The sequence below is a fragment of the Platalea leucorodia genome (genome assembly GCF_965183815.1).
Source record: "Platalea leucorodia genome assembly, chromosome: 1".
NCBI classification, from domain to species: domain Eukaryota; kingdom Metazoa; phylum Chordata; class Aves; order Pelecaniformes; family Threskiornithidae; genus Platalea; species Platalea leucorodia.
This window is the reverse complement of record NC_138823.1, coordinates 121704932-121732757: the sequence shown is the minus strand read 5'-3', so window position 1 is coordinate 121732757 and position 27826 is coordinate 121704932. Positions and strand designations below refer to the sequence as shown.

The window sequence follows — 27826 nt, the reverse complement described above, 5'->3', positions numbered from 1 at the left end:
TTCCTGTAGCTTTGCACGAGTCGCTCTAACTGGGACTGCTGACTGCCTCCAGTTTCCATTAACTGGAAAAAAAGGCTGTAGGTGTTAAATGCTTCTAAACCCCATGCTTTTGCTCTCGCTGTGCCTCAGGTCTACATCTGCAGAATGGAAGTAAAAATGCTGCTTTAGCCAACGAAAAAGTTAGGGGGCTGAAATCGGTAGAAGCTTCTAGGATTTCGAGACTACACTCTCTTGGTGTAGCCCCAGACATGTCTGCGTTTGAATGATGTAGAAAATATTGGTGTTTGCTGCTCACAGAGGTGATAAAATAGGGAATTCTGTTTTAAGTTGATCAGCCTGCCATTTTTTTTTTTTTAAACTTCTGCACCCAAACTGCCATGTGATCTGTATTAAGTTGATCAGCCTGCCTTTTTTTATCTTTTAAAATAAGTTCTGCACCCAACCACCTGTGAGAAGCGTGGATTTACATGCATGGCATGACTTCAACAGATATGTTGACGTTGGCTACATCTTTTCTTTTCCTTGATGTAATTACTCATTTTTTGCTCTTTGACCTATCCTATTATAAACCCTGGAGAAATATCCTGACCTGATGATGCTCACAGCCTGTTCAGGAGTTGCGGAGCTGCTAAAGGGCACTGAGTGGCTGGTAGTTATATGTTGCGTTAATGTATTGCCTGTTAATGAATCTTTGATTAGGCTTGATTTAAAATCCATAATGCTGCTCATACTAAGTGCAACACTGAGCATTACTGACGCAGCAAAAGGATGATAAGGGTCCTCCGAGGGATTTAACACTCTGCTTCACTAAGGTCCCTGTTTATGTTTGAAGTGCGTGTGAAGAGGTGGGGGAAACATCTTGCAGTGGAGATACAAGTATGTTTTGGTCAAATGCAAGTTCAAGTGGCGCCTTGCTATTTGAGCTTTTTTCCTGTTTATTGGAAATGCATCTCCATCTGAACTCGCCTCAGGAGTTGCAAATGTACTTAACAAATGTGCGTGACTCGCCTGTCCAGTTAACTCATACACGTCTTTGACTGGCTCCTGAAAGTATGATTCAGATATAACCAATTCACCCAGGGACCCTCTGGCAGCATTGGGGGGAGGGGAAATACAGCACATACCATTAAAATTACCGCTGGAATCCCAGCTATCCCAATTGTGGTTTTTGTTAGAGGGAATTTTTGTGTTGCTGGAGCTACGAGCTTGCCAATGTTTGTTAAAGGGAGACAACTGCACGTGAAAACTAGAGCTGAACAGTGCTGCTTTCGGCCATGCTTGTTATAAGTAGGGCCTGGTTAGGTTCCTTCTTGTGTGCTTGCCTACATCCTCTAGCCCGGATCTGCAAGACTTTGTTACTTTTAGTCCTGGATTTATCCGAAAGGTCACCCTGGGTTGGTGTTGGATAGAGTCAAAGGAAAGGGGTGTATTGGCTGTGGTGCTCTTTTCACTTGTGAGTCTTGTCAGCATTTGAACCCCTCTCAGAAGGGGAAGGGCTTTTTTATTTAGAGTTGCTCTTCTTACTTCCTCACTAAAATACTTGGTTTTGGGGTACAGCTCAAGCTTTTGACCCTGTCACACGCAAGAATTTTAAGTAAACTTTAAAAAAAAAAAATCCTCAATCTTTCAAGTTAAGTAGACTTTTTTAAAAAATGCACAGTCTTTCAAGTTTTAGAAAAATGGCCCGTCGGTGGCAGGAATCTCATTCTGAGCATGCCTGCTTGGCCTGGGGAAACATCTATCTGTAGAAACATCCGCTGCCTTATCAGCATCCCTGTGCAGCATTTTCCAGTGTCCGTAAAAGAATACACAGATAAGGGAGAAGCAGCTCAGTGGCTGGTGTTCCTGCTGGTTTTTGGAGTGCGATATACATGCATGATGGATTTGTCCAGCACTAGCAGGACAAATCTTTCCATGTCTCTTTATAATCTACTTGTTTCCATAGGAAATGGCTCTTGTGTGTGGATTGCTGGTTGTTTTACTTTCTGCTTTCATCATGGATGAGTAAGGAAAGGCTCCTTCCTCTGCTATGGCTCTGGAAAGATTTTGTCACCTGAGTGAGTCAAAGGGCTTTACTTGACTCACGTTCTTGAAGCAGAGATGGGTTTCTAGCCTAAGGGAGGGAGGAAGGGTTAGGCAGAGAAATCTTGTTTTGGAAGGAGCACTCAGTGCCTTCCCCTGCCTTCTTTCTGTTCTTCTAAGAGGACTAAAAATACCAGCGTATTTGTAGTCTCAGTCTATAACTGCAAGCAGGAGGTTAGAGCAACTTCCAAATACCAATTTTTATTTTTCTTAGATGGCAAATTAGTAGCTATGTGGAAAAAAAGACTCCTCCCCATGCTAAAAAAATGAGATGTTACTTAACACCTTCCTCACGCTTTGTTTTTAAGGTTTCGTAGTTGGTCTGGTTTCCTTGAACTGCTCAGGCATCAAATAGATGTTAAAAATGTCATTAACCTGTTCAATGCTCTGAGGTAGATTTCTGAGCACGTGCATATGCATCTATCTGGTGCATACGTAATTGGGAAGCCTACCTGCTTTCACGCTTGGGCGTTGTTGATACTGACACTATTTTAACTTGGAACTGAGCTTTTGCAGCTGGTAGGTCTCTGTAGCAGAGGAAGGCAGGTATGGATACTGCCTGCCTCTCGGAAATAGATGAAGTCTCTCTTTCAGGCAGCAGTTTCTTTTTCCATGCACCTCCCAGGCTGGCTTAATGGGTTGTCAGAGGTTCTGCACACCAAATTGTCAGAAAGGTCATAGGACAACCTTTGTAAATGAAATTTAGATGTGCTTGGTACTAAGACAGTTCATACCTGGTTGATGTGCTAAGTTAATTTTAAAAAGAAAATTGTTTGAAAATACAGGCTTCATTTGATGGGCAGAAATAGTTATTTGCCTGTCATCTGGCATCTAACACCAGCTCATCACTATCACTCATGAGAAAGGAAAACAAGCATGCTTTATTCTCCAACAGGTGCAGCATAAGTGTAAAATTGTATTTTAGTTTCTTTCCACGTTTGAGGGTGGATCTCCAAAATGCTGCAGTACAGATGGCCTGTTGTTAAGTATGGTCCCTCTTTTGGTGCAGTAGCAGATAGCTGCCCAACAGCAAGTTATTAAAAGCAGATTTTGTTTCCAATAATGAACTATTGCAGCAAAAGCATCTATGGGGTAGAAGTCTGGCATGCTGCCTAAAACTGTTCTTGTGAAATCTATCATTTGGGAGAAAAGTGCTAAGGGTTTCCAGGAAGAAAGTTGATAAGAGTGGAGCTCTTGCAGCCGTAGAACAAGATGTTGGAAAGTAAACTGCAGCTGTTTATGTGATACACGGAGTGCTATGCCTGCTAGAGCATGTGTACGACAAACACCTAGGCAGTGAGAGTCTAGTTATTAAGACTGTAACTTAAAGTGGGAAGTTTCGACTGATACTTTTTTTTTTTTCCACCTTGCGACACACATTGAGGGTAAAGTGCCTTAATTGGCTTTTGTCCAGCTTTAAAAAGGTTTATCATGATCTCATTTGAGCAAATAGGAGGGAGAAAACATTGGAAATGTTAGCCAGTCAGCTTTCAATATTGGCTTTCTGTTTGCAAAATTAGTAACAAGGTGTTCTTAAAAATGATCACGGAAGATTATGAGCGAGTAGAGGGGAAAATGTGCTTTTGAAATGTTGTCTGGGTGTTTGAGATGTCTTTTGTCAGTTACATTGCTTCTGTTACATACACAGACCAGATAAACTGTATTCAGTGTAGTGATGAGAAAAACAAACCCATGTGTTTTTTTCCAAACCCCCTGCCCAGAAATGGTGAGTGTGACTCACAGGGTTTGTACCTAAGGCTGCTTGCTTGCTTTTATCAATAACTAGCATTTCTGCTGGGAAAGCATAATCTTTCAAGGAACTGAAATACAGAAACTAGGAATTGAGGACTGTGCTAGAAAAGTTGCATGGTATATGCTGCACTGTCTTGGTTTTGCTCACAGCAGCAAGTTGCAGGAATTGTCATCTTTTCCTTTCTCTCTTATCCATGTGTGCTAGGTAAAGGTCTGAATGAAGCAAGAGTTTGGCAGTTCAGTAGTCACACTTGTAGGGAGGCATGTTACACCAGAGGATTTGATAAGTAAGTTGAAGGTGGTGTGGTTGTCTTCCTAACACAGGCATAGGGCTTCCCTTCTGCTGGGGTCTGTGGATGAACTGCACTGCTGTGCTGTTCCTGAGCCTCTAAGTTTTTGACGTGAGTGTTCTTACAGAAAACACCATTAAGAGGATTTACAGCTTTGAACCACTTCACGTGTGGGTCGAAGTGTCTCACCGACAGTAACACAGGAAGCCGGCCATAGAGCAGGGAGTTAAATTGATTCCCAAGTTACTGCCTTGACCACAGGCCCATCCTTCCCATGAACCACGGATGCGCTTTTCATCTCACGTAAGTAGTAAGTGCACCAAGCCCAGGTGCACAATTGCTCGTGGTGCAATTGCCTTGGTGCTTCTGAGCTCCCCAGTTTCACACAAAGAGTAAAAATAGCCGCTGCACCTGTATTTCTTATTTAAACTTCCCCAGGGGCACCTGCCAGGGAATTTTGCGCTGTCCCAAGGGTGATGACTTTTACAGATGCTCTGCCAGCACGTGACAGGGCCGACACACTGAGCTGACGTGCTGAGTGTGGCTGCGTGTTTGCAGGAGGGAGCTGTGGCCGTGCTCATGGGAGATGCTGCTGTAGCTCCCAGGTAGGAGCCACAGTCCCCGAGGCCATGAGAGCTGAATTGATTTGGATTGAGGAGGCCGGGTGGTGTGAATGCACTGGGTTGCTGCAGGGGTGTACACAGTGTAGTTATACAGTGTGGGATTGTTTGCTTTTGTAGTGTAGTTGGGGCTAGTGAAGAGTAAAAGTGGTGCGTGTACTGCAGGAGAGGGCATGGGTTTGGCATTACACCTTCTCAGAGACCTCAGCATCTTGTTGCTGTGTCTGAAGGGGATGGCTGGAAACCTTTGGTAGGGGGACTGATCTCAGCAGAGTATGAGCATCTGCTTATTCTCTCATGCAGAAAGTGGTGGAGCCTGCAGGCTTGTATTCCTGACAGTCAGGAGCCTGAGAATAAATGTCATTTAAAAATAAGTCATGTGATGGATGACACGGGTGTAAAGTTCTGGGGTGCTTTGGTCTTCATTATTGTTCTTCACTTGAAAAAATGAGGGTGGTCAGACTCAAATAAAGCCTCAAAATAGGAAGCAGGTATCTTTTGGGGAAAATGGTAAACTGGAAGTTCACGCTCGTATATCCTTCAGCTGAAGCTCCCTGTTCTGTGTAACTAGCTGTTGTGTGAAGTGGGGCTGTGCTCATGGATAAACACGTGCTTAACCATTTGCAAGACCTGTGCCTCAGGTGCCAGTTACAAATTACTAAACTGTAACTAATCATGTATGTGCTTCATCTGAGTTGGTGGGAGGTTAATGAGTACAGAAGTTGCTGTTAGTTTGACTGCTGTCCTTGGTGGTTTTTGGTTTGTTTTTTCTTTTTTTTTAAACTCCAGGTGGAGACTAGTCCTTTTTTTCCTATTGGATAAGAGTGTACGTAATTATTACATGAATAAATTTGGGGTAGGTCTCTAAGCACAGATTTGATAGTGATGGTTTCTTTGTTCTAAGTGCTTATCTTACAAACATGGCAACTGAATTTTTTGATGAATCACTGCATAGGGCTTTTTACTTAATGCGCACTTCTTTAACTATTTGCACAACTAGTATGCTAATATGCAGCTTTCACAAAGAAAGTGAAAAACAAACCTTCAGGCTACCTCATTTAGAAAGGAGTTTTTAATTTTGTTTGTGCACTTGTTTTTCTTGCAATATAGTCATCGTGCTTGCAGTCTTATTTCAGTTACTTGTGAAACTCATTTTGAGCAGTGAACCATATAGCGTCCAGTACTTTAATTAGAAATATTCAAACTCTTCTCACTGAGAAAATTATTGACTTGATACATATTGTTTGAATGATACATTTCAGGCTTTCACTAAGAAATGAGATTATTGACTGGATTGGAGTTAATAAAATAATAAGTTAATGTGCATCTACGTCTCCATTTTTGACCGTGTTACTAATTTGTGTACTCTCTTAGAGTAAATTAAGAATCTAAAGCTATTTGCAGTGGACTAAAATATTACTGATGCTGGTTGAGGTTTTAGATAACACTAAAAAGGAGGCAAAGAAGCTTGTACTGAAGTATGTTGCTTTTTCTGTAAAAACTAATGTATTACTGCAGTTTTTTTCCACTTCTGAGAGCATAGTGGTAGGTTCCAATGTGTGTTAATTCTTCCAATGAAGAATTGTTGTGCATTCTAGAAATCCTCAACAATAATGACAAAAACCTCCTGAATTAGAGCACTTCTTCAAGCCAGCTGCTTCCTGATAATCAACATGTCACTCCAGCAGTCTGTGTAAATCCTGCTCTCTAATTAGAATTACAAGGCTTGTCAAGAGCTCACATGGCCCTTCCTCTTCATCTCCTTAAATCCTGGGCCAGGTCCCAGCCTGAATTTGCATCTCTCTGCAATAATTCCATTGATTTAGAGTCTGTGCTGGATGCTGAGATCGAAATCAGAACCACTTTGCTTAAAGGTGTGGAAGTTTCAGTGGAGCAGAGAAAATATTTTAATGGCTCCAGTTAATCATGTAAAGAGGGCAACTCATCCAGTATGGAAGTAGCTGGAATTGACTTTTCTTAAATGTAATAAAAAATAACAATCAAATGGAAAGTAGGCGTCCTTACCCATTGGTACAAACCATAGCTGAAAATATGGGCTTTTATGACAGGAAGTCTTGCCATGAGGACCTGGAAGCTTTTTGCTGCTATTAAAGTAAGTAGGGCGTGTTTATAAAAAGAAAGAGGAGCTGACTTGAAAATACACCCTGTGGGAAGTGTCCAGTTCTTCTTGAAGAAAGCAGATCCTGTCCATCCTTAAACGGTGTCTCTGAGGGAAACAGTACTAGGGGTGTGACGTGCTAAGGTTTAGGAGATGCTGATTCCAGCTGATTTGCCAGCCTGCTGTGGGGATTTGGCCTGCCTGCTAGCCCCATTCTAGCATTGTCTAGATGAGATGTCTTTGCTGTTGAAATCCCTCTCAGAACTTGTTATGCTGCTGTTTGCCTCCTCACCAAGCAAGTAATTTACAAGCTATTCCTCTCTGAGAAACCCTGCCAGAGGTGACATCTAGCACAGGCTATTGCAGGCTTTGTATAAAAGCTGTCTCTGAAAGACAAAGATTTGGCGTCCAGGATGCTAGCTTTCCAGGATGTGGTTCTGGGTTCCTGTTATTACCTCTACTAAAGAATTCTGGCTTAGTCCAAATGCCAGTAACTTTTGAATGTGTCAGCTCGCGTGTGACTCTAAAGAGCAACCTGAAGGTAGGAATAAACAAGTAGCAATAAATTTTAAAGCTCTAATCTGTCTTTGTCGTTTCTTTCCTTTCTGCAACGTTTTGAAGGATGCACGCCAGAAGTTCCGCTCCGTGCTGGTCGAAGCAACAGTAAAACTGGATGAACTGGCAAAGAAGATTGGAAAAGCCGTAGAAGACTCTAAACCTTACTGGGAAGCTCGGAGGGTGGCCAGGCAGGTGAGAACTTTCTGCTTTATAAGCTTGTGCTGGTAGTTGGAGAGCACATACTGATTTCATTGCTTTCGTGCTATTAATAACATCTTAAGCATATGCACGTGGCTGACACTGGTCTATGTCTTGAGCTGCATGTCAGCCGTGTGAATCGATGGCAAAAATGTGCTTCTTCACAGCCACAGCTGCATGTATTCTTCAGTCCAGGAACAGCTACAGCAGACACAATCAATCAATAGCATAAGACTAGTTCTGTTTTCCTCTCATTATCAGTGGCCTTTTAGAGCCCTGCTCTTTCCTATCAGTAGTTGTAATTATTTGAAAATACAGTGTAGACTTTGTGTATCTGCTTTTTCTTCTTGAAGCAAAATGCTCAGCAGCTAAACGGCTGCAACTGGAAGCTGCTGGGAAAGAGGCTGGAGTGGGGCAGACTTGGGGAAACCTGCAGGGTTTGGTGCCAATTAGGCTGTGCTGGAGCAGGAATGTGCTAAATGTGGCTCTAAAGTGTGTCGGTTTGGGGAGAAACTGAGCTCTGCTTTCTGTACTGTCATCAGGGCCTTATCTCCCTTGCCCCAACTGCTACTTGATTATTGATAGGCCTGTGTGGCTGAGGCATGGAAGGATGAGGCCTGGAAGTAAGGGTGTGATCTACTAGCTCCAGGGAAAGCAAGAAGGCTTGTGAGATGTCAGGCAGCTTCTCACTTTAGGGAAAAAGTAGCTGAGAGTCGAGTTTGTGGTGGCTTAGGCAGTGCTTCTGCTTGGTGTCTGTAGTGGGGTTTGCTGGTTGTTTTTTCCCCAAGGGGTGGAGGCTGTTCCTGGGTGCTACTTCTATTTTCTCTCGAGGCAGGGAGAGGCAGAAGTAGAGGGAGAGTTGCCTAGAGCTGCTGCTTCTGTGCTCAGCTGGAAGGATGTGTGGGGTGGCATCTGTGCCTCGGTAGCCAGGATGTGACTGTGTTCAAGGGGAGAGTGAGAGACGGGGTAGCATGTGTGAGATACATGAAAATTACAGAAGGATGCTGTTTGTAAAAATAGAGGTTGAGGGATGAGAAGAGTAGTATAGGTGTGTGCCAGAAGGCAGAAAGTAAACGTGCAGGGTAAGAGAAGAGAATACATCCTCAGAACAAGGCACAGGAAAGGGAGGCATGAACGCAAGCTTCATTGCTTTGAAAGCTGATGAAGCAGGAATTGGGTTGATGGGATGTGGCATGCAAGATATGTGACCATGTTGATCCTTTAAATTGCATGGCATTGTTCTGGAGCCGTTGTCTCGGGCAGTGGGGGTGATGTCTAGGGGTTATTAGGCTTAATCCTTCAGACTAGAAGCAGCATGGCAATTAGGTAAACTCTGCTTCAAAGCACGGTAAGCACGATATCTACTACTCATCTGTAACTGCTCTGAAAGCAATCCCTGCTCATGGAGCCTATGGTGTGTGCTAGAGATAAACCAGTAGTGAGCTAGAGAAAGAGAGGAAGTAACAAAATAAGATCAAGGAATTGTTTATGTTGTGTTAGTATGTACAATTTAGGGGGAAAAAAAAAATCCCCCAAGCCCCGCCTCAAGTATTCTCTTATACTGCTATTAGTATAAATAGCTATGTAAGGCACAGTGTGCATATGACTTCAAGAGTTATACTTGGAAAAGTCAATGGTAGAAATGAATACTCTGCAGTACAAAAAAATCAGATGACTTTGAAGTTTGTAACATCAGATGCTGAGAGCGGTGAACTTTGTCCTCTGTCCTGAAGTTGGCAGCAGATAATGTCCTGACAATGGAATTTTTTATTGCTATGTCTTTGCTACCCCTGAAATCCATTCAGTCATGCTGGTTCAAAGGCGCTTTGCAAAACCACTAAGAAACCCAAACCACTGAAGATCCTTAGATTTGTAGAATCGCTGCTCCGGTATTGGGCTTGTTAGAGAGAACCATATTTTTTCTCCCCATCCATTCTGTCATTAGCTAGGTTTAAATGCTATTTATCCCACATCTGCTAATTTGCTACACACTCAATTTTCTTTTATCAATTTCCTTGATAGCATTTTATTTTTTTAAAGCAGGGATTCCCCTTCTAACTATTCATTTCACTTTTTTCCATTTTGTGTTATGGAGCTGGTCATGGAACAGAGCTCCCTCTTTGTATCTGCTCTGCTCAGCAGACAGAGCTGGAAGGTGGTCTCTGCTTTCCCTTTGGCTCTTTGTCTAATAAAATCTTCAAATAGAAAATGTGAGGGCCAAGAGGAATATTGGCGTTGAAGGACAGCAGCTCTATCTGGAGAGCAGGAGACTGGAAAGCTTAGTACCAATTGTCAGTAAAGCATCTGCCTAAAGAGTTTTTTTCTAGTCTTAATTTAGTCTAGAAAAGTTCTGTTTAACTGGGAGCAAATTTGCTATATTAAAGCAGGGGGGAGGAGTGGGTAGGTAAATATGAAACTGGAGAAATGTACTAGAATATTAATATGTTTAGGTGCCAGCCCACATCTTTCTTTTATACTTCAATTTGTAAAATTGTAGATAAATCATGGGAATAGCTTGATATTTTTCTGTTCAAATTTATAAAAACATCTAGCCTCTGAAGACTGTCTTCCACGTGTCTTTACAGTTATTTTAGAGCCATTAGGCTGCCTCTGAAAACATAGGCACAGGGTTCTCGGTGGTTGCAACAGCTTTAATTAAACAATAAGGGAAAAATGCATGACTGTGCTTGTAAGAGAAAGGGAAGTGTAAATTCTTGTTTGTTGTTCTCAGTAAAGGGAAGTAAAAATATGACCTAGAAATTGAAGTCTGCTGGGAAGCAAAGAACTGCAGAGTTGTCCAGAGTTACTTGCATTTAAGATGTCAGTTGTAGGGTGAGTTGGCTGATGCAAGCTGTATTTAGTCATACCAAGGAGCTTGTTTTCACTTGGCGCCAGCATGATTCTCTTGAAATACATGTTTCATTTATTAAGATAGAACCCATTAAAATGGTATGAGGACATTGATATGGGGTCAGCAAAAAACAGATCCCTGAGTCAAGTACTTCCCTGGAGAAGCTTTAGGACCTTGAGCCCTTTCGTCTCTTCACCCTTATCCCCATCTTGTGCAATCCTTGGTTGCCAGAAAATGGTGAATTCAAAACAAATTTATTCTTCTATGCAAGAGTCCTGTAGCATCTTGTTTGTGTAATGTATGCCAAGAGAATTTCAGCTCGGCCTATCTCAGGGCGAAACTTTGCTTTAACAGAACAACGGTCCCTTGGCATTAATATCCGAGTGCTTTGTCCTCTGAAGTGGTGGCACAGAGAATCGGGGTGTTGTCTGTTGGCACCAAAGCAGTAATATTTGGCTTTTGCTGAGACTGAAGTGAGAGCTGGCTAATATTCTTGCTTCTGTAGATTTCATGCAACTTCTGCCAAGTCAACTTTGTTGTGATTCCTTGTTTGGTATACCAGTGGGCCTTTTGTGTAAGGCATACCTGACTGTTTTGGAGCATTTTGAGCCAAGTTTGTTGTTTAATCAGATTTTAATGTATTTCTGCTGCAAGAACTTTTTTGCATTTGGCATATTGTCTTGTCGTGTTGTTCTTTAACTTCTACCATAACGCACATGTTCAATGGAAGAACCTTGGCATATAGCAGAGGATCGTGTATGTACACAAGCAATGACCACTTTGCAGCAATATGGAATTCCCATAATCCAGAAGGTGGTCCAGGTTCTAAGTGTTGGGAAGATCAATCTTCCCATGTCTTTATTTTGAGGTGTGGTGTTTGGTTGGGTTTTTTTTGTTGTGGGTTTTTTTTTTTTTTTTTCTTGCTAGTAATTCTAGTAATTTGCCTCCCTGGTTGACTAGTCAGAGAATCGGACTTTTCTTGCCCAAAGGTAATGGGGAAGAAGGGTGAAGTTGCCGGGAAACATTAATAATGTAAACAACAGTGTAGGTCTTGAGTAAGGAGTGTCTTAAGCCACTGTTGACTTAGCATTTGGCAGGGCTGGGGCTGGAAAGCACCTATGCAATAGCGTCTGCAGCAGTGTCTGAGCAGGTGATAGAGTCTGAGAAGTGTGTTACCTCCCTAGCGACAGCATGCTCAGGGACAGGATGCTGTGCAAAAGCAAGTGTGGTCTATTGCATAAATCACTGGGCTGGTAGGAGCCAATTTTGTGCTGCTGCATGGCATAGATAAATTACTTTGTCTCTCTCTTAGTTCCCATGTATAATGGAGCTGTCAAGCTGCTGTGAAGCCGAGTTCATTAAGGGAAGTACAAGCACTTCGGGGTCATTGGCGGAGAGGTGCCATTAAAACACTGTTATCCATACGTCATCACTTGTGAACCCAGGGACAAACTGAACAGAAGGACTTGCCTTTCTGCTTTGCTTCTGCTGGGAAAAAAAAAAATCTGATAAAAATGTGTTCCCACCCACCCCCACAAGAAAACAATCCATGCATTTGTAGTGACCCTAACCTGAATAAAAGCCCTGCAAGTGTTGCTTTTAATTAAGCTTTAGCTCCTATTACCGAGCACTTTTTTCTTTTTTTTTCAGAGTGAGGAGTTAAGTTTTAGTCCCCAGTACTGGCTCAGATTGGGAGTAGGTCTGGATGCGTTGCTCAGCTTTACTACTGAGCTTATTTGGGAGGGACATGGTTTGCTTTGTGATGTTCCCCTCCCCTGCCCCCCGCCTCATTTAGCTTTTACAAAAGAGTGTCAGAAAACTTCCTTCAGGCAAAAATGAATGGAAGATCTATGCTAGGTCATACCTATATGCGTCTCTCACTAACACTTGTAGAAAGTGTTCAGAAAGCAATATGTTGAAGGGTATGCATGTTCTGCTTCCTCTTGGGTCACTCCTCCTGGTTCAGCTTTACAACTAATTTTTCTTTTCATGTTGTTGGCATACCTTCTTAAGCATCACCCTTTTATCTCAAAAGGCTTATAAAAGCAGGCTGGAATCAGTATGTACAATGGTCTGGGTATACCTGAGAGGAAACGCAGTTGATGGACAAGTAGATTGTGTTCAGCAAGGACAGCTAACTTGTCCCATTCACTGCAACTTTTTATGTAGTAGAGCTCCTTCCTCTCACCTCGCTAATAATACTTCTCTCATGTAGTATTTTATACTGGATTGCCACATCTGTTTGAAGAAATCTGCTGACAGGATAAAGAATTATTAGGGGTGAGCTTTCAGATATTCGGACCCTGGGTCTCCATTCTGCCTGTCTTCACAAAACTTCAGGCCCTTAATCACTGACTATAGTCAGTGGTGAGGGGTAGGTACATTTGAAAAGCCTTCTGAGGTACATATGTCTTCCTTAAATGCAGAGGGAGTTAAGGTATCTCGAGTTGCTTAGCCATTTGGAAGTTGCCGGGTGAATCCTGTATCAAGTGGTTCAATGAATCTTATATCCAAAGTGAACCAGGATGAAAAGTAGCTGCTGTAACCTTGCAGAACAGGAACTGAGGAGCAACTGAGCCACTTGATGGTGATGGTGGGAGGGGTGTAAGCAGATAAAAGCACACTTACCGAGTTGGAAGACTCTTCCTCAGCAGATGAGACTGATACCATTCTTTGCAGAAGTCAGGATTGCAGTGCCTATAAATGAACGAAACTTTCCAAAGTGGCCGTTGCATCTCACTTTCTAGGTGTTCAGCTTGAGATGTCTGAAAGTAGTGTGGCAAGTGTGGAACGTTACAGATGGTAACTTTCTTAGCTCAGGAGACAAAAGCTTTTTAAATTCACATAACTTGGAGGTTCAAAACTGCCAATCACCCTTAAAAATTAATTAGGAACTGGAAACTGTGGTCTTGCCAGTGTTGCTTCCTGCAGCACCCAACTTTGCCATCCAGATTCCCTCAGTGAGTGAGAGCTAACTGGATTACAGCACCAGCTGGCTCTGCTGTGGACAGGAGGGCAGCACTGAGTGTGGGTGACAGCTCCTGCATCCAGATCCAACAGTGGTGGATATCCAGGTCTTCCTCTCTGGTTCCTAGGCACTAGATGTGTTATCCATTGGTGTACTGGAGGTAGTAATGTCATAATGAATCTCCTTTTTGATCCTACTTTTATGAGCTGAAGTCCTTATGCTCATGTTTAAGACAAGAAGGAGTTAAGAATTTGTGTTATCTGGTAAGCTCATCTTGGCAAAAAAGGTGGAGGGAGAGGAAGCTTGAGAAGCAAAAATTAAATGTCAGCAGAACTGTGACAGACTTGCATTCCTGTTTGGCAACTTGCCATAGAGCTAGTAAAAAGGAAAATTATTGACATAGTTACAGTGGAACAACCAACTGACCTTGCCTGGCTGAAGGAGTGTTTCTGGTTAACTGTTTAGAAACCAAAAAAACTATCTGGTGGATTCACATTTTCAAAGCAAGGATACAGAAACTTGAGAATTGACTTTGACAAACCTACAAATTCTTTCAACTGTTTAAGAAAAAGCCCAAACACCCAAAACACTTGACTGCTTTCCATGGCTGTAGTTCAGTGCTGCGTTTTCCTTGGTAAGTAATGATCATCTGCGCAGCACTGCTGCTAATGGGCTGTTAATTCTGATCTCTCTTACAGTTTGTTCATCTTGCACATGGAGAAAGCAGTAGAAAATGATGTGTGCAAAAGTGTCCCTTTTATTAAACGAGAACAACTTCTGTCAACGTGGGGTCAGTAACTGCCATAGGCTCCTAAGAGTATTTCCACCCATGATTGTGGTGGTGGAGCCAGCAGAAAGTATTTTGTATGGACATTGCTCCTCTGGCCATTTGCAATAATCGGTATAGGCTGGCAATACAGGTGATGTTATTTGTGGTCTGCCTATGCTGAAGGTTTGCCCTTTTAGTTGAAGCTGCTATATTTCAGCTGCCCTGGTGGCTCCTGGGGAGCCTCACAGTAGTGTGAGGGTAGAGGAGGTAACGATTTCTGGTTTAGGAAGGTAGGGTGAATGGTGTGAGAAGCGGCTTGCTCCCAAGGGGTGTAAATCAACCATACAGAAATGGCTGGGATTTGTTTTTGGATTACTTAGGCTGGTGAGGTAGAGAGGCCACTCAGAGGTAGGGGAGCAGCTCCCTTCCTGAACTAGGACTTACCTGTTGGTGGTTGAGAAACTCATCTGTGGGGTGGAGGCTGACATGATGGCCTCGGTTAGCACTGGGGCAGCACAAGCCTTGCCTGGGAAGAGATGGCTGGGATGCTCCAAAGGGAAAGGAGGTGTGGCAGTTGTCATGTGGGCAATCGGGGAGCCCAGCACTGTAAAGAAATGGTAAGGAGATGCAGTGTAGGTGAGCTGTGCAAGAAGCGATGCCTGAAAGGATGAAGCATGAAGGCTGTGGGTTGTACCTGATGGCCTAAGAAATTTTGTGTGTCTTTTTTCCCTTTCTGCTCTCTGTGGACCTGCCCTAGACCTGAACCCCTTCTTCACAGCGTCTCTTTCATTTTTTTGTTACGAAACACATCATTAAATCTTGGGGAAACCACGTTGATGTGACGTCAGTCCTCTTGTGAAACGTGAAGTTCCCACTGCTGTGATCCCGAGGGGCGTTCTCAGTATATTCATCTCCCTTTCCACACGGTGTGTGGCTGGCCGCGGAGCCAGGCACCCGTCTGAAGAGGAAATAAGCCAAGCAAGGGGATCTGACATCAGTAATTTTATTACTGAGGGTGAGGAGTCACTTCCTGGACTTCCACCAGGGAATCCACTGAATGTCGTAAACTTTGTGTCTAAAGTAGGATGCACTTTGGGTTAAGTAAAGAAAATGTTTTGCCACACTCAAAATTTGATGGAGTGCCTCTTGTGCTCTCTTGTCATGTTTGCACAGTTGTGATTGAAATCCTGGGAGTAGCACGTAGGAGTCACTACCCTGCATTCGGGTACGTATGGCTCAGCGTTTCACTGCTGCCAGACGGAGCTTGTGCTCGGTGTGTTCAGTTTGCTCCGCTTGAATGCTTAAAACCTGAAAACTGTATTTCAAGTCTTGTATTATGGTTCTGTTGCATTTTTCTTCAGGCCAAAGTTGTGACGATGCCTAGGAAGCAGGGAGCTCAGGGAGACTTCCCTGGGTCAACCAGCTGGGTTTTGCCTGGCTGATTTATTAGTGCTGTTATTTGAGGCCTTAAAGTTTAAGTAAGTAACTTCACATTTGTGTTCTGGCTCTGTTATGTAGTTGAGCAGAGTGTCTCAAACTAGCTGTCCTTAAACTGCTGAGAAGATAACAGATGTGGCCTGGTTGGATTTGGAAAGTTACGCCAAAGATCTGATCTGTGAAGGGAAGCTCTTGAATGTGTTTGTCTTCCCATCAACCCTGCTAATGCAGGATAGTAGGTCAGTGTGACTGGCAGGATTCTACCCTCTTAATCCTGAGCAGCTGGAAATCTGCCCTGTGTTTGGGAACACTAACAGCTGCTACTTCACAGATGAATTGAAAAAAATCCTTACCTGATTTGTATTTAGTGCTCTGTTACTTATGTTTCCTGCAGACTAGGTAGCATCTGTAGCAACACCATCTGCAAATACTATGTTTTTGGCACCTTTGGATAGTAGGAACTAACTTTTAGCCATTTGGTTGTTGAAATACCTGTATCGATAAATTCTGTGCATATACGTGCCCCCTCTAAAAGTTAGACTTCCTGTGTCTATCTGTGCTTTCTATGCCTCAGTGAACAGGTCTAGTTATTTTGGGTTGGTATTTACACATCCTACATTTTCATTTTATGTGAGAGCTATTCTGTTGATGGATGATTAGCTTGTATAAGCTATTGATGCAAAAACTGTAATTGGTCTTACCGTTAGTAGAAGATGTGCCTTGGAGGGCTCCATTATTTAGATTTGTTAGCTGTGCACTGTAAATTAGAGGTTCTTCCCTCTTCTGCTTTTCTTTCCATCAGTAGAAGAAAATACTGTTTTCATCTAAGTGTTTTGAAGACTTTATCTAGAAGAGATGAAAAAAAATTATCTCTTTTTTTTGGTGTCTCTTTCTCCTGCTTTCTCCCACCCCACAAAGCATCCATCAGTTCTTAGCTATTCTGGATGGCAGCAGTACAAAGCCAGCTAGCTGTTCAACCCCCTCTCCAGTAATTGTCAACAATGCAATGATCTAATTATTTTCCCTACCCTTCAAGAATGTTTTTTCTTGTTCTTTTTCTGTTGTGAAATACTAGAAGTGTTGGGCAAGTAGGTCTGAAAGATTGGAATACTGGGGTAAGTTGGTGTAGAAATGCTCTCTGTTCTTGAGAGTAACAAGGAGAGGGCTAGGGCAGGAAAGTTTGAGGGGTTTTTTGTTAGCTATCTGCCAATTTAGGCAGAAAGAAGTGATACAGGTGATCTGGCTATGATGCTTAGCCACAGATGCAATAGCAGATGCTGGAACTGGTGGGAAGGTGTCAGCAGTTCTCAAAGGGTGCTGGGATATGAAAATAGAGATGAACTCCTTTTTCCTCTGCTGTTATCTATCTGAAGATTTGTTTAACATAATTTTGCATCCTCTTCAATTTGGAAAAACCCAAGAGATTTAGACTGTGGGTTCCTTTGCGTAGCTGTAGCGCTTTGCATAGCTGTTGCAAAAAGGCAAATCTACAACATTTGAAAAAACGATAATCTAAAGGAAAGATTGCCTTGCTTTGTTCTCTCTTACTGTTTCCCCTCCCAGTCTTTTCTGGCCACCAGTAAAGGCTATTTCAAGAGATCGTAAGCCACAGACAGGATCATCTGTTAAAAACAGTAGCTGGTCTTTGAGCCTGGGTGACTTGAGGTCAGGGTGATATCCTATGTACCTGTTTTGCATGCTAATTGCTCAGGGATGACTGCTGAAGGCAGCACAAGCCTTGCAACTTTGGGGAACTTGTTCAGCCACCCCCAATCTTTATTGTGTACAATGGTCTAAATAGGTAGGAGTTTATTATGAAATGATAAATGCTCATGCTAGGGGCTGCTGCCAAAACAAATCTGATATGGATGTTGGTTACTGCCTTCTGGGTGTGTTTCATTATGTCTTCTAGTAAAAGTATGAATTTATGAGTTCTTCTCTGTTCTTGCTGCAAAAGATTATCTGAAGAGTCTTAATTTCTCTGTAGCATGTGTGGGAACGGCTCTGTATTCACTCAGTTTCTGTAAGGAAAGTCTCTCAATTGCAGCAAACTTGCAGTTCTACTGTTAGAAGATAAATTTCACTGCCAGGATGTGGAAGAAATGTCCATCTTCTTTAGCTGTGTCTGCTTCTGATATTTGTTTTTTCACTTAGTAAAGAGTGCTAATGGTTTGTTCTTAAAGGAGGATTTTATTGCCGTGCAGTGAAATTGAAATTTTGTCTGTTCCTGCTGCTACCTAGACCTTTTCTTTCAAGGAATGGACTTGGACCTTCATTTGTCCAGGACACCACCCCCAATTTTTTCCTTCAAGCGAAGCAAGCCTGTTACTCACACATGCCATGGAGACATGTATAATTCTATGAGGAAAAATTTCAAAGGGTCAATAGATTAATCATCTTCAAAAGGTCCCTTAGGAATATGACTGTCTCAGAAGTAGCTGTGAGCATGCTGTCAAAGATGTACAAGGTCAGCCTGGGCCTTCCTTCCAGAGGATGTCCCTGCTATTGAGGATGGGCAGTTGCTGTGGGTGTGAGGCTTTCTGGGGACTGGGAGAACATGTCCAGAACAGCCCATCACCCAGGTGAAACTCCTACCCACGCACCTTTTCTTTCTTATGTCGGTATCCGTGCGTGCACAAGATGTGCTTTCAGAACCAGCCTGCTATTTCCTTGCCAACCCTCTGGAAGCTGCTGCGAACAAACATTTGCTGTTTTGGTGGCAATTAGGTGAGACAATGATCCGGTGTTTCTCCTGAACGTATCTGTTGCATCTGTATGTGCTGAACGCTTATTATCTTGGATAATTAGCAAAATCCACTAAGGCAGGCTGTGTAAATCTTGCAGCGTGTGTTTGTGGGAGTTTGTTCCTTGCTTCTATATTTGATATCAGCAAAGGAGGCTGCTGCCAGGTGCAGACGAGCATGCAGAGCCTCTGTAAACCTAGAAACCAGCTGTAAACCCTAGACTCGCTGAGTCACTGCCTAAGCCCTGAGAATGCAGGTGCATGTTGGGGGGGGGGGAGGTTATCTTGATATTTTTCTCTCTTATTAAGATATTTTACCTTGGAGAGAATAACCTGGACATATTCTATGATCCCCTCTTCCAGAAGGCAGCAGCTTTATAATTTTGGCCACGGACAAGTGCGCAACTAACAAGCAGATGGCAGCGAGTGCCCAGGAACGCTGTATTTGGATGGTATTAAGATGAACAATTTGTCATATTCTGGTGCCACAGACTCATTAATTAGTGTGACTAACTCCAAGCAGACCAGCATCTTACAACAACCTCATGAAAAATGAGAGAGGGCCAATAGGTATGGTGGAGTATCTCCCATACAGTCTCTGCACCCAAATGAGCATCACCTCCCTACTCCTGTGAGGCAAGGAGCTAGACTGATTAAAAACAGAGAGGAGTCCAGTAGATTTCAAATGACTGAGTGCACAGTGGTGACGATTGGCTCGGAGATGATATTCTTGCCCTCGTTTCACAAGATCCTAGTGTACAGCCTGGATGGGAGACACCAGAGAACAGAGAAGGGCTGGCAGCTGATTGTTTGGTCCAGTCCAGGATTGGTTTTAACAGTGTTTAAGGAGATTGTATGTTTAGGTATTTTCTTTCTCATTTCCTTCTACAGCTCCTAAAGAAGGGAGGTGGGACTCTGACTTTGAGGAGACCAACTATCTGTATGCTGGTAACAGAAGTAGCCAATGAAGTGAGCTGCTGGTTGTGCCCTGAACTTTTTGTCTCTTGGAGTATGGCTTGTGATTGTGTCTTGAGGGAGTTACACATATCACCTAACTTTAGCACAGAGCTAGATGTGTCTCAGAACATGCTTCTGATTTCCTGGGCCTTTTTATAGACTACAGGTTTATCAGAAAATAAAACAGAGCCAGGAGCCAGGTCAATTCTGTAACAAGATGTTAGAAGAGGAGGGGTGGATGCATGGATGGGACCAAAAAGCCCAGCACAAGAACAAGACACCCAATCAAAAGCAGAGACTAAGGGACATCTGGTCACTGTGTTCCACAGGCATTTCATTAGTTATGCAGCAGGGAGGAAATGGTTTGTGCTCCAAAAAACGCTAGCAAGGCTTATTTTCACCTTCTCCTCCCCTTTGCCTTCTCCACCCAAATAAAAATCTTCAAATCTGCTTTTGAAAAAGCAAATTTTAACCTATGTACAATTTTACAGCTTTTCAATAAACAGCTTAAAGAATACAAGGGTGTTTCAGACTCTTGAGAGACTGTATTTTCTGTCAGTAATGCAAACAATCATCACAGATTAATATATAGCTCAGAAAAAGCCCCATAGATCTGCCAAAATGAGATCACTCCCGAGGCTTTGGATTTTGTAAGTTGTTTATAAGCATCTGTACATGGCTTATAGCAAGAAGGGGTTTCTGTTTTTTACTGCCTCTCAGTTCTGGTTTGGCTTGGAGTTTTTAGTCTGTAGGGAGAGGGGAAAGGAAGGTCATGGTCCTTAAAAAAAGCAAGCAAAACCACCCCACCCCTCCACCCCCCAACTGCATCACTATTCTGATTATTCAAGAAAATAAAAGTGTGGGTCTGAGAATCTAGAAGAATATTCAGCATCACTGCAGAGTTTTTGCAACTATGTTCTTTGTTTTTTGATAAACTGTAGGAAAAAATGGTGTTATTTGATATAAATGCTGATTGTACAGGACCTCTGGAGGTCTTCTGATCCAACCTTCTGCTCAAATCAGAACTGTCACAGTTGCTGGATTGCAGCAACCATGGCTTTGCCAAGCCTTGAAAACCTCCAGAGATGGAGATTTATAACCTCTCTGGGTACCCTGTCTGAGGGTCACACTGCCCTCCTGGTAGGAAAGATTTTTTTTTTTTTAATGTGCAACCTGAACTCCCAAGCTGCTGTCTGTGGCTGTTGCTCCGTATCATACCATCCAATATTGCTGGGAAGCATTTATTCAACTCTGTCACCTTTGCAGCTCCCCTTCAAATTTTAGCTGGCAGCTAATTAGGTGACTCCTTAGTCTCCTCCTTGCTAGACTAAAAAAGGCCACATCCCTCAGCACTTCTTGTAGGAGTCATTGTAGGCCTCTGGACCCTGTCTTGACATCCCTCTTGAACTCGGGGGCCTGGATGTAGTATTCAGTGTGCAATCTCACCAGCACTGAGTTGGGAGGAATGATGGCTTCCCACCATTGGCCAGCTGTGGCCCTCTTAATGTAGCCTAGGACATGGTTTGCCTTACTCGCAAGGAGAGTGCACCTTTTCAGCTTTTTTAGCCTGGCACCCGTTGTAACGTGCAGGTCCTTTTTGGCAGGGCTGAACTTCCCATCTGTGCTGATCATGGTTTTTTTCCACCCCAGGTGCAGGGCTCCACACTGCTCCTTGTTGAACCTTCTGAGGTTTCTCTTGGCCCAGTCCAGTTTCACAAGGTCCATCTGGGTCGAGGTTCTGCCATTTGCCTTTTCAACCACCTCCAACTTAGTATCATCTGCAGATTGTGCTGGTATCAAGATTGTTGTTAGGATGTTGAGCATTATGGGCCCTTGTTTGATGTCTGGGCTGCTGCCCTTGTTACTGGCTGCCAGCTGCAATGAAACGGGTTGAAGAAAACTGGAGCCAAAATAGCAGCACTCCGCAACTGGTTACTGTGAATGCCGTAGCAAGCGCTTACTGCCTTCACCTTATAGGCTTCCGAATTACTGAACCCACTGCAGCGGTGGGCGAGATAGGTAGGCTGTGGGCAAGGAGTGGTGATCCCGCTGTCCTCTTCCCTGCCAGAAGCCTGTGCAGGCTGCTGCGGTGCAGTCACTGCAATCAGTGACCCTGAAGGCAGGTGTCTGTGGCAACTCTGGTGGGCGACTGGTGGAGGAAAGTTCCTGTTTTAAAACACGTTCCCTGTTGTGCTTTGCACAGCAAATTAACCGTGGGATGTTGTTAAATGAATGGGGGGGGGGGGGGGCCAGAATGGAAACATCTGAAACTTGCTTCCTTCTGAAGAGGGTGACTGGAAGCCAGTTAATCATCATCTATTTGGTAGTAAGCAAGTAAGTGTTTGCTGGTAGCAATTAAACTATTGTTTTAAAGATTAACGAGTGGGAGAGACATTGGTTTCACATCAACAAACAAGTGCCTTTTAGAGCAAAGGCCTTGGGCCAGCACGTGGTGTGCCGGTGCCTTGTTCTGAGAAGCAGCTGTGCGTTCCCTTCATGCTCCAGCTTACAGCAATTTTATAAACAGAGATTGTTTGTGCCTTCTATTGGTAATAGTGCAGAGATGCTGAAAGAAAGTGGGTGTCAAGACCTTGGTAGCACAGTATGAGATGGGTTCACCTGGCTAAATGAGAAGCCAATTTTTTAAATATTTGAAAATAACTGATCTTGCTGACTGTCATTTCTAATGGGAAATTTGCTGGTTAGTGTTAGTGATGCCTTTTCATGCATTTACTAGCACCTGTGGTCTGGTCCTCTGGTGAGGGAGGCTGGCCAAGGGGAGAAATTCTGTAGCAGGCTTGGCCCCACAAAATGTACTCTCTGCATCTATTTCTGGCAACCTGGCTTGGCCATTAGCTGCGTGCACATGTGCTCACAGGTCAGAGGCTGGGCAGTGTCTACCAGGGTGTATTAGATGTCAGCTAACCTCAGAGGAATGCTGTAGCTGTGTTGTACCCTGTTTTGGTGTCAGCGATATTGTGCAGTCCCGTATAACTACAGAGGCAAAACCAAAAATTGGACATTAGATGAAATGAGGAAGAGGAGTATATGTCTTGGTTGATGTTAACACAGAAGATTGAAGCTATGTGTGGTAGGGTGGGAAAAATCCTCTATTATTTCAGCTGGGCAGGGGCTCTGACTACAAAGGGAGATTGGGGCAATAGAAGCTATGTGGACTAAACAGAAAATTGTATTTCATAATTAAAGAGTACGGGGTTTTCTGCTGTGAAAGTGGACAAGCAGATGTGTCTGTGCTGGCTTGAAAATCTGTCTGTGTGCTGCTGCCAACTTCAGAAGAATGACTGCATTTTAAAAAGTGCCTGATTTTGTTTTCTTCTATTAGCTTGCCATGGCCTAGCTTTTTTTTCATCACTATCTTTAGCTAGCAACATAATCCAGCTGTTGTGCACAGTTCCCTTCTGTGCATGGCCCTGTGTAGACTAAGCAGAGGATTGCCCATGAGCGTGCAGCTTTTATCCCCCAAAAGGGATTTGTCAGGACTGAGCTCCTTTCAGCAATACATTAATAGCTTGCAATTATGAACCCTGTCAGTACCCCTTTCATTTTACATCGTTGTTTTAAAAATTGACGTGCTTTATATCGCAGTGCTCCATTTGCTTCTGTGAGCGTTGTTATTGTGTGTCACCTCTGAGTCTTTGGGAGCTGGCTGGGAGGTTCGGGGCTGTGCGTATCTGAGCCAGGGCGATCAGCGGCAGAGGAGCTGGGGAGAGGAGATCACCTGCATGGAAGAGCACAGGGTGGATTGTGGCAAAGAGAAAGCCCTCGGCCATGAGGAGAGGTAGAGGAGGGGGCTGAGGGGGCAGAGCAGGACTCTTGGGCATGATGCTTGTTGTAGGGAAGGGATTTACTGTTGTGGGAGACTTGTTTGTAGCAGGTTGCTTGTAGACTACTGAGTTGCAGAGGAGGGATGAACTTGGCAGAGCAGCAGAAAGAGTTGGTGCTTTGAGTGGATGGTGTGTGACAGACTGCTATGATGGTGGGTTTGTCCTTAGCTGAGATCTCTGTGGCTGCTTAATTGCATTTCTCAAGGGGTCCCATTTTGTATTTTACACTAATAGGGGAAGGGTCTGCAGTGGTGAGGACATTCAGTTGAATTTCCTGGCAGAAAGCACTGATGATGAAGCACAACGAGCTCCCAGTCACTGTGGCAATGGGAGCTGGGGCACAGGTTCCCCAGTTCCCAAGGTGTCAAGGCTTTCTTGTTTTCAATAAGGAGTTTCACTGGCCTAGCTCCTTCTGACTTTTTTGAAAGAGACACTCGCTTTTATATTGGGTAGACTCCATCAAGCACCAGCGATGTGGGTGACAGGCAGAAAGTTGACATCCCACTTGCCTCCAGCCTCCCTTGGAGATTTTTGTCCTCATCCCTAGTACATTTTTCCCTCCTGCTACCCCAGGGCTAAACCTCTCTCAACTTGAACACCAGTTTGTGCTTGAAAGCAAAATAACCTAGTTTTCAGCCATTCATTTGAATTCTGAATTCTGGTCTGTTGAGAGGAACAGCCACTGTCTAAAATGAAGTTCATAGGCAATGTCAGGAGGTTGGATGGAGACGTGAGCTCCTGTTGTTCTCTATGGTTTTAAAAGCACATGAAGAACACGGCTACTCTCTCTTCCATCACACTGAGTGACCTGCAGGCTCGAGGCTGAGAGCGTCAGAGCAATCTGTCGGTGATGGTGCAGAGCAACTTGTACGTGCTGGAGGGAGTTTTAAATGAAGGCTAATTATTGAGTAACTGTACTAACTGAGAAGTGTTTGAGTATCCTTTTTCACATTGGCAAAACCACAAACCTGTTGATGTTTCTCTAGTGACTAATGTATCATTCTCTACCCTAGCATTTCGCTTTTTTCTTTCCCAGGCTTTCAGTAAGTTGCTTAAAATAAAAGACTGTAGAATGACTTCAGATAACTGTTGAAGCTAAATTGCTATTTGGACTAACTCTTTTGCTTAAACCAAAAAGCATTTTGTGTTCCAAAACAGTGTTTCGGAACTGCCATTGCAAAGTAGCATTCAACAAAAACAGCCGGGAGAGGGTATTTAAGTATGGTTTTGTTTTAGTTTTCCACTTGCCCACACAGTCACAGGGCATGAAGCTGAATCTGGCCAGAGTTATGGGCCTGCCTGTTAACAGCTTCAGCTCTCAATGTCCTACAGGTTCAGGTGCAAGTAGAAGTCTACGCGAATTGTAAATTTAGCTTTTGGTATTCTTATCATAAAGAACATTTTCCTGCTGTGCAGCCAATTGTGCTTTAGAGGCTTCATCAGAAGAACGGCTAGTACTGCAAGCTACCACTAAATGTTGTTTTCCGCAGGGATTTAGTAACTCAGCTCCTAATGCTCTGCAGACTTTTTGCTGGCTTAGATGTGTTGATCCCTGACCCGGGTATCTGTGCCAACAGAAACTTTCAAGTGCTGATGCAGTTACGGTGAGAAAACTGTACTTCTCCCGTGCTCGCATTGCCCCCGGGATCTGGTTTTACTGGAGTTTCGAAAGCAGTTACTTGCTGGTGTGGTTCTGCCTGTACTAGGAATGGGTTGCCAGTCTGTTTTCCTATGTTTGTAAGTTGTTTCTTGCGCGGGCAGGCCCGCTCCTGCAGCGGGGCAGCCATGGAGCTGAAGCCTTCACTGGGGCTAGGCTTTGACAGCCTTATTGCCTGGAAGTTATTGGGACCTGGCTCCCTCTCGTAGGGTCTTCCATGACAATCAGTCCTGCTCTTCCTCCCAACATCCTCAGCACTGTTCTGCAGTACTTGGTGCAGGCTCTTACTGAAGTCTTGCCTTTTATTTCACTTTTTAAAATCCCATCTCAAGCTATCATCTTTATGGAAAACTTTTGGCCTTTATTTGCACTTGATCCCTTTACTAGCATAGGTCAAACTCACTGGAAGAAAAGAGAGTTGTGAATTTTCAGAGAATTCAGAGGAGGATATTTTGAAGACTAAGATTCAGGCTTCTTGCTGTGTCCTTTGTTGGAAGCTTGGGTTGAGCCTTGTTTAAAGATCCTCAGATGGCTATCCTGTGCTTGTACCATGGTTTAGGTTAGTTAGTGGCTTTAGTCAGGCTTATTCTGAGTTTATAAAATGTGTTAATACATTTGAAACAGGCAGCTGGTGACTGGGGTGGTGAGGAGATGTAATATGTGGGATTTTTTTCTCCAACTTTCTAAGAGACCGTATTAACGATGAATTTACACCAGGATGTTGTTCATCCACTAATACTGGCCCAAAGCTCTGTGCTGCTTTGGGATGTGTAGTCCTGCATGGAAATCAACACTTTAATGCTCTGGCTCTTCAGGAAGGCTTTAGGCAGGGTGGTGTGGTGTAAGCTGCCCGACAGCAGCAAAAGGCATGGTTAGATGAATCTCTCTTTTGTGGAAAATACCAGCAGCCACTTCAGAAGGAAGTGCATCAAGGACCTTGGTTGGAAGGAAATTACTGCACTGATTGTGATGACTTTGATTTCCCTCCCCAGCTAGTAGCTGAAGGACCTCTGACACACAACTCCTATTTTTCCACGGTCACTTTGAGGTGAAGTACCTCTCTATGTGCTGGGGGAAGGAAGTAAAAAGAGCGTGCTGCTATTTTGGGACATCGTGAGGGAAACTTAGTGTGCTTTATTTCCTTTTGAGACTTGTGTTTAAATTAGGAGTCCGTCTCCCCTGCCACGGGGCAGGGATGGAAGGGTTTTTTCCATTACCTTTACAAATAAGTGTGGTGTCTCAAGTGTGAAGGTATTTCATGCAGCTGGTGTCGAGGAGGTGTAGCCAGCTGTTTGCTGGAGAAACGCACCATTGTTCTACCTATTTCCCATTTTGTATCAGGGATTTTTAGCCACCTCCCAAATGACCACCATTTCTTCACACTAAAACCTCTTCCTTTATTCATAAGACTTAATCTTCCCCAATTTAGTATTCTGTATGTCAGAGTACTTTCCCCTGTTTCAGCCTCAGACTGCTTCTCTGTATATCATGACATGTAAAGTTTTATTTGTTATTTTGTTCTGTCAGTCATGTCTGGTCAAAGACATTTCCCATAGGTATAAACTGGGTAATTCCAGTTTATTTTTAAAAAATCATTGAAGTGTAAACAAAAACTGTCTTCATAGTGCTGGATGTTCAATTAATTGAATGTGAAGCTTACATTTGAAGGGTGGTGTTTCAGTGCAAACCAGCTCAAAAATACTACTGTAAATAGAAGTTTATGAAATATATAACGTAGAAAAGTTCAGGTAAAGATTTTGCTTTTGAGCTAAACAAGGTATTTTGTGCATCAACCTCAAAAGGGCTCTACAACAGTAAAGTGCTGATAGAGTTAAGAGACAATGAACACAAAAGCTTCAGAAATTAAAAATTTCTGATGAAGAAAAACAATGTGAAACCTGCATGTTTGAAAGTCTGAATGTTAAAATTGCTCGTCATTCAGTGATAACTATAAAAAGAGAGGACATATCCACCTTATTAAAAAAAAAAAAAAACAACCAACACGCAGCCAACACCAGTAATTTGTTTATGGATATTCTTTGTCTATTTGATGTAGAGTCACCTATTTTGAACATGTAAGACTTGTCACTGGTACTAAAGTGCAACACTGCAGACTGCTGAACTCTGTGATGACTTTGTCACAACGGTACTGCTGAAACCTGCAGTATGACTGGCATCGTTTCTGCTTTATTGGCTGCTCTTCCTTTTTGGGCTGAATAGGCGAGGGCTTGCTGCTGCGTTAGGTACCCTGGAGGGCTGATGCTCAGCTGTGAAAAACAGAGGTGGCTCCAGCCTGCAGGATGGGATGTGAGCATTTTACTTGAGGACTGTTCAGAGTTGGATTTGGGTATCGTGAGAGCCTTATTAAAACCTTCAGGATAGATGAAGGTGGTCTGTAAATATAATGTCTCGGAGAATTTTTTTTGGTCTGGAATAAAAGAGAGCACAGCTCATTGATCAGATGGCTTCTAAGCTGTGCTTGCTTTGCTGGGAAGGTCATATATTGTTTTGGAGGAGTGTTTGCTCTTACAGCAAGAACCATATAGTACACCAGAAGACTCTCTTCTCCCCTGCTTCCATGCAGACAGTTGAAAGTGCTTCCTTCAAGCTCAAACTTTGTATTATTTTGCTGAAAAGAAGCAGCAGTTTCCAAGGGGCATAGCAGGGCCTTTATCTGTGTTTTATATGCAGTGCAAATTGCCTAGGTTACCTTCGTGTCTGCGTACTGGGGACTTGGTGCACCAGTTGTGTCCCAGTGATAGCGAAGTAGAAGAACATCCAAATCATTAGCAACCACCTTCTCAGAAAACTTGTTTATGTTTTATAGCAATGTAATACTTCCAAAACATTTCCTAAGCGTACTAATGGTGCACCAGATAAAAATCCACCCTGACTAAACTCAGGGAGTGCCATTCTCAATGTATTCTTGACATGCTACAAGTTTGCTATTGCATTTTCTTTTGTTTTGTTTCTCAGTGAT

The 27826-nt window shown here is 43.3% G+C and overlaps 1 protein-coding gene across 1 annotated transcript in view; it reads left to right on the top strand.

Annotated features, from left to right (window-relative positions):
• SH3BP5 (SH3 domain binding protein 5) overlaps positions 1-27826 on the top strand; it is a gene marked incomplete at its 3' end in the record, with an annotated part of 52416 nt that overhangs the window by 5101 nt on the left and 19489 nt on the right. The window contains exon 3 of the mRNA XM_082322231.1: positions 7485-7613. Coding sequence (XP_082178357.1) covers positions 7485-7613 — 129 coding nt within the window. The remainder of the gene's footprint in view (positions 1-7484; positions 7614-27826) is intronic.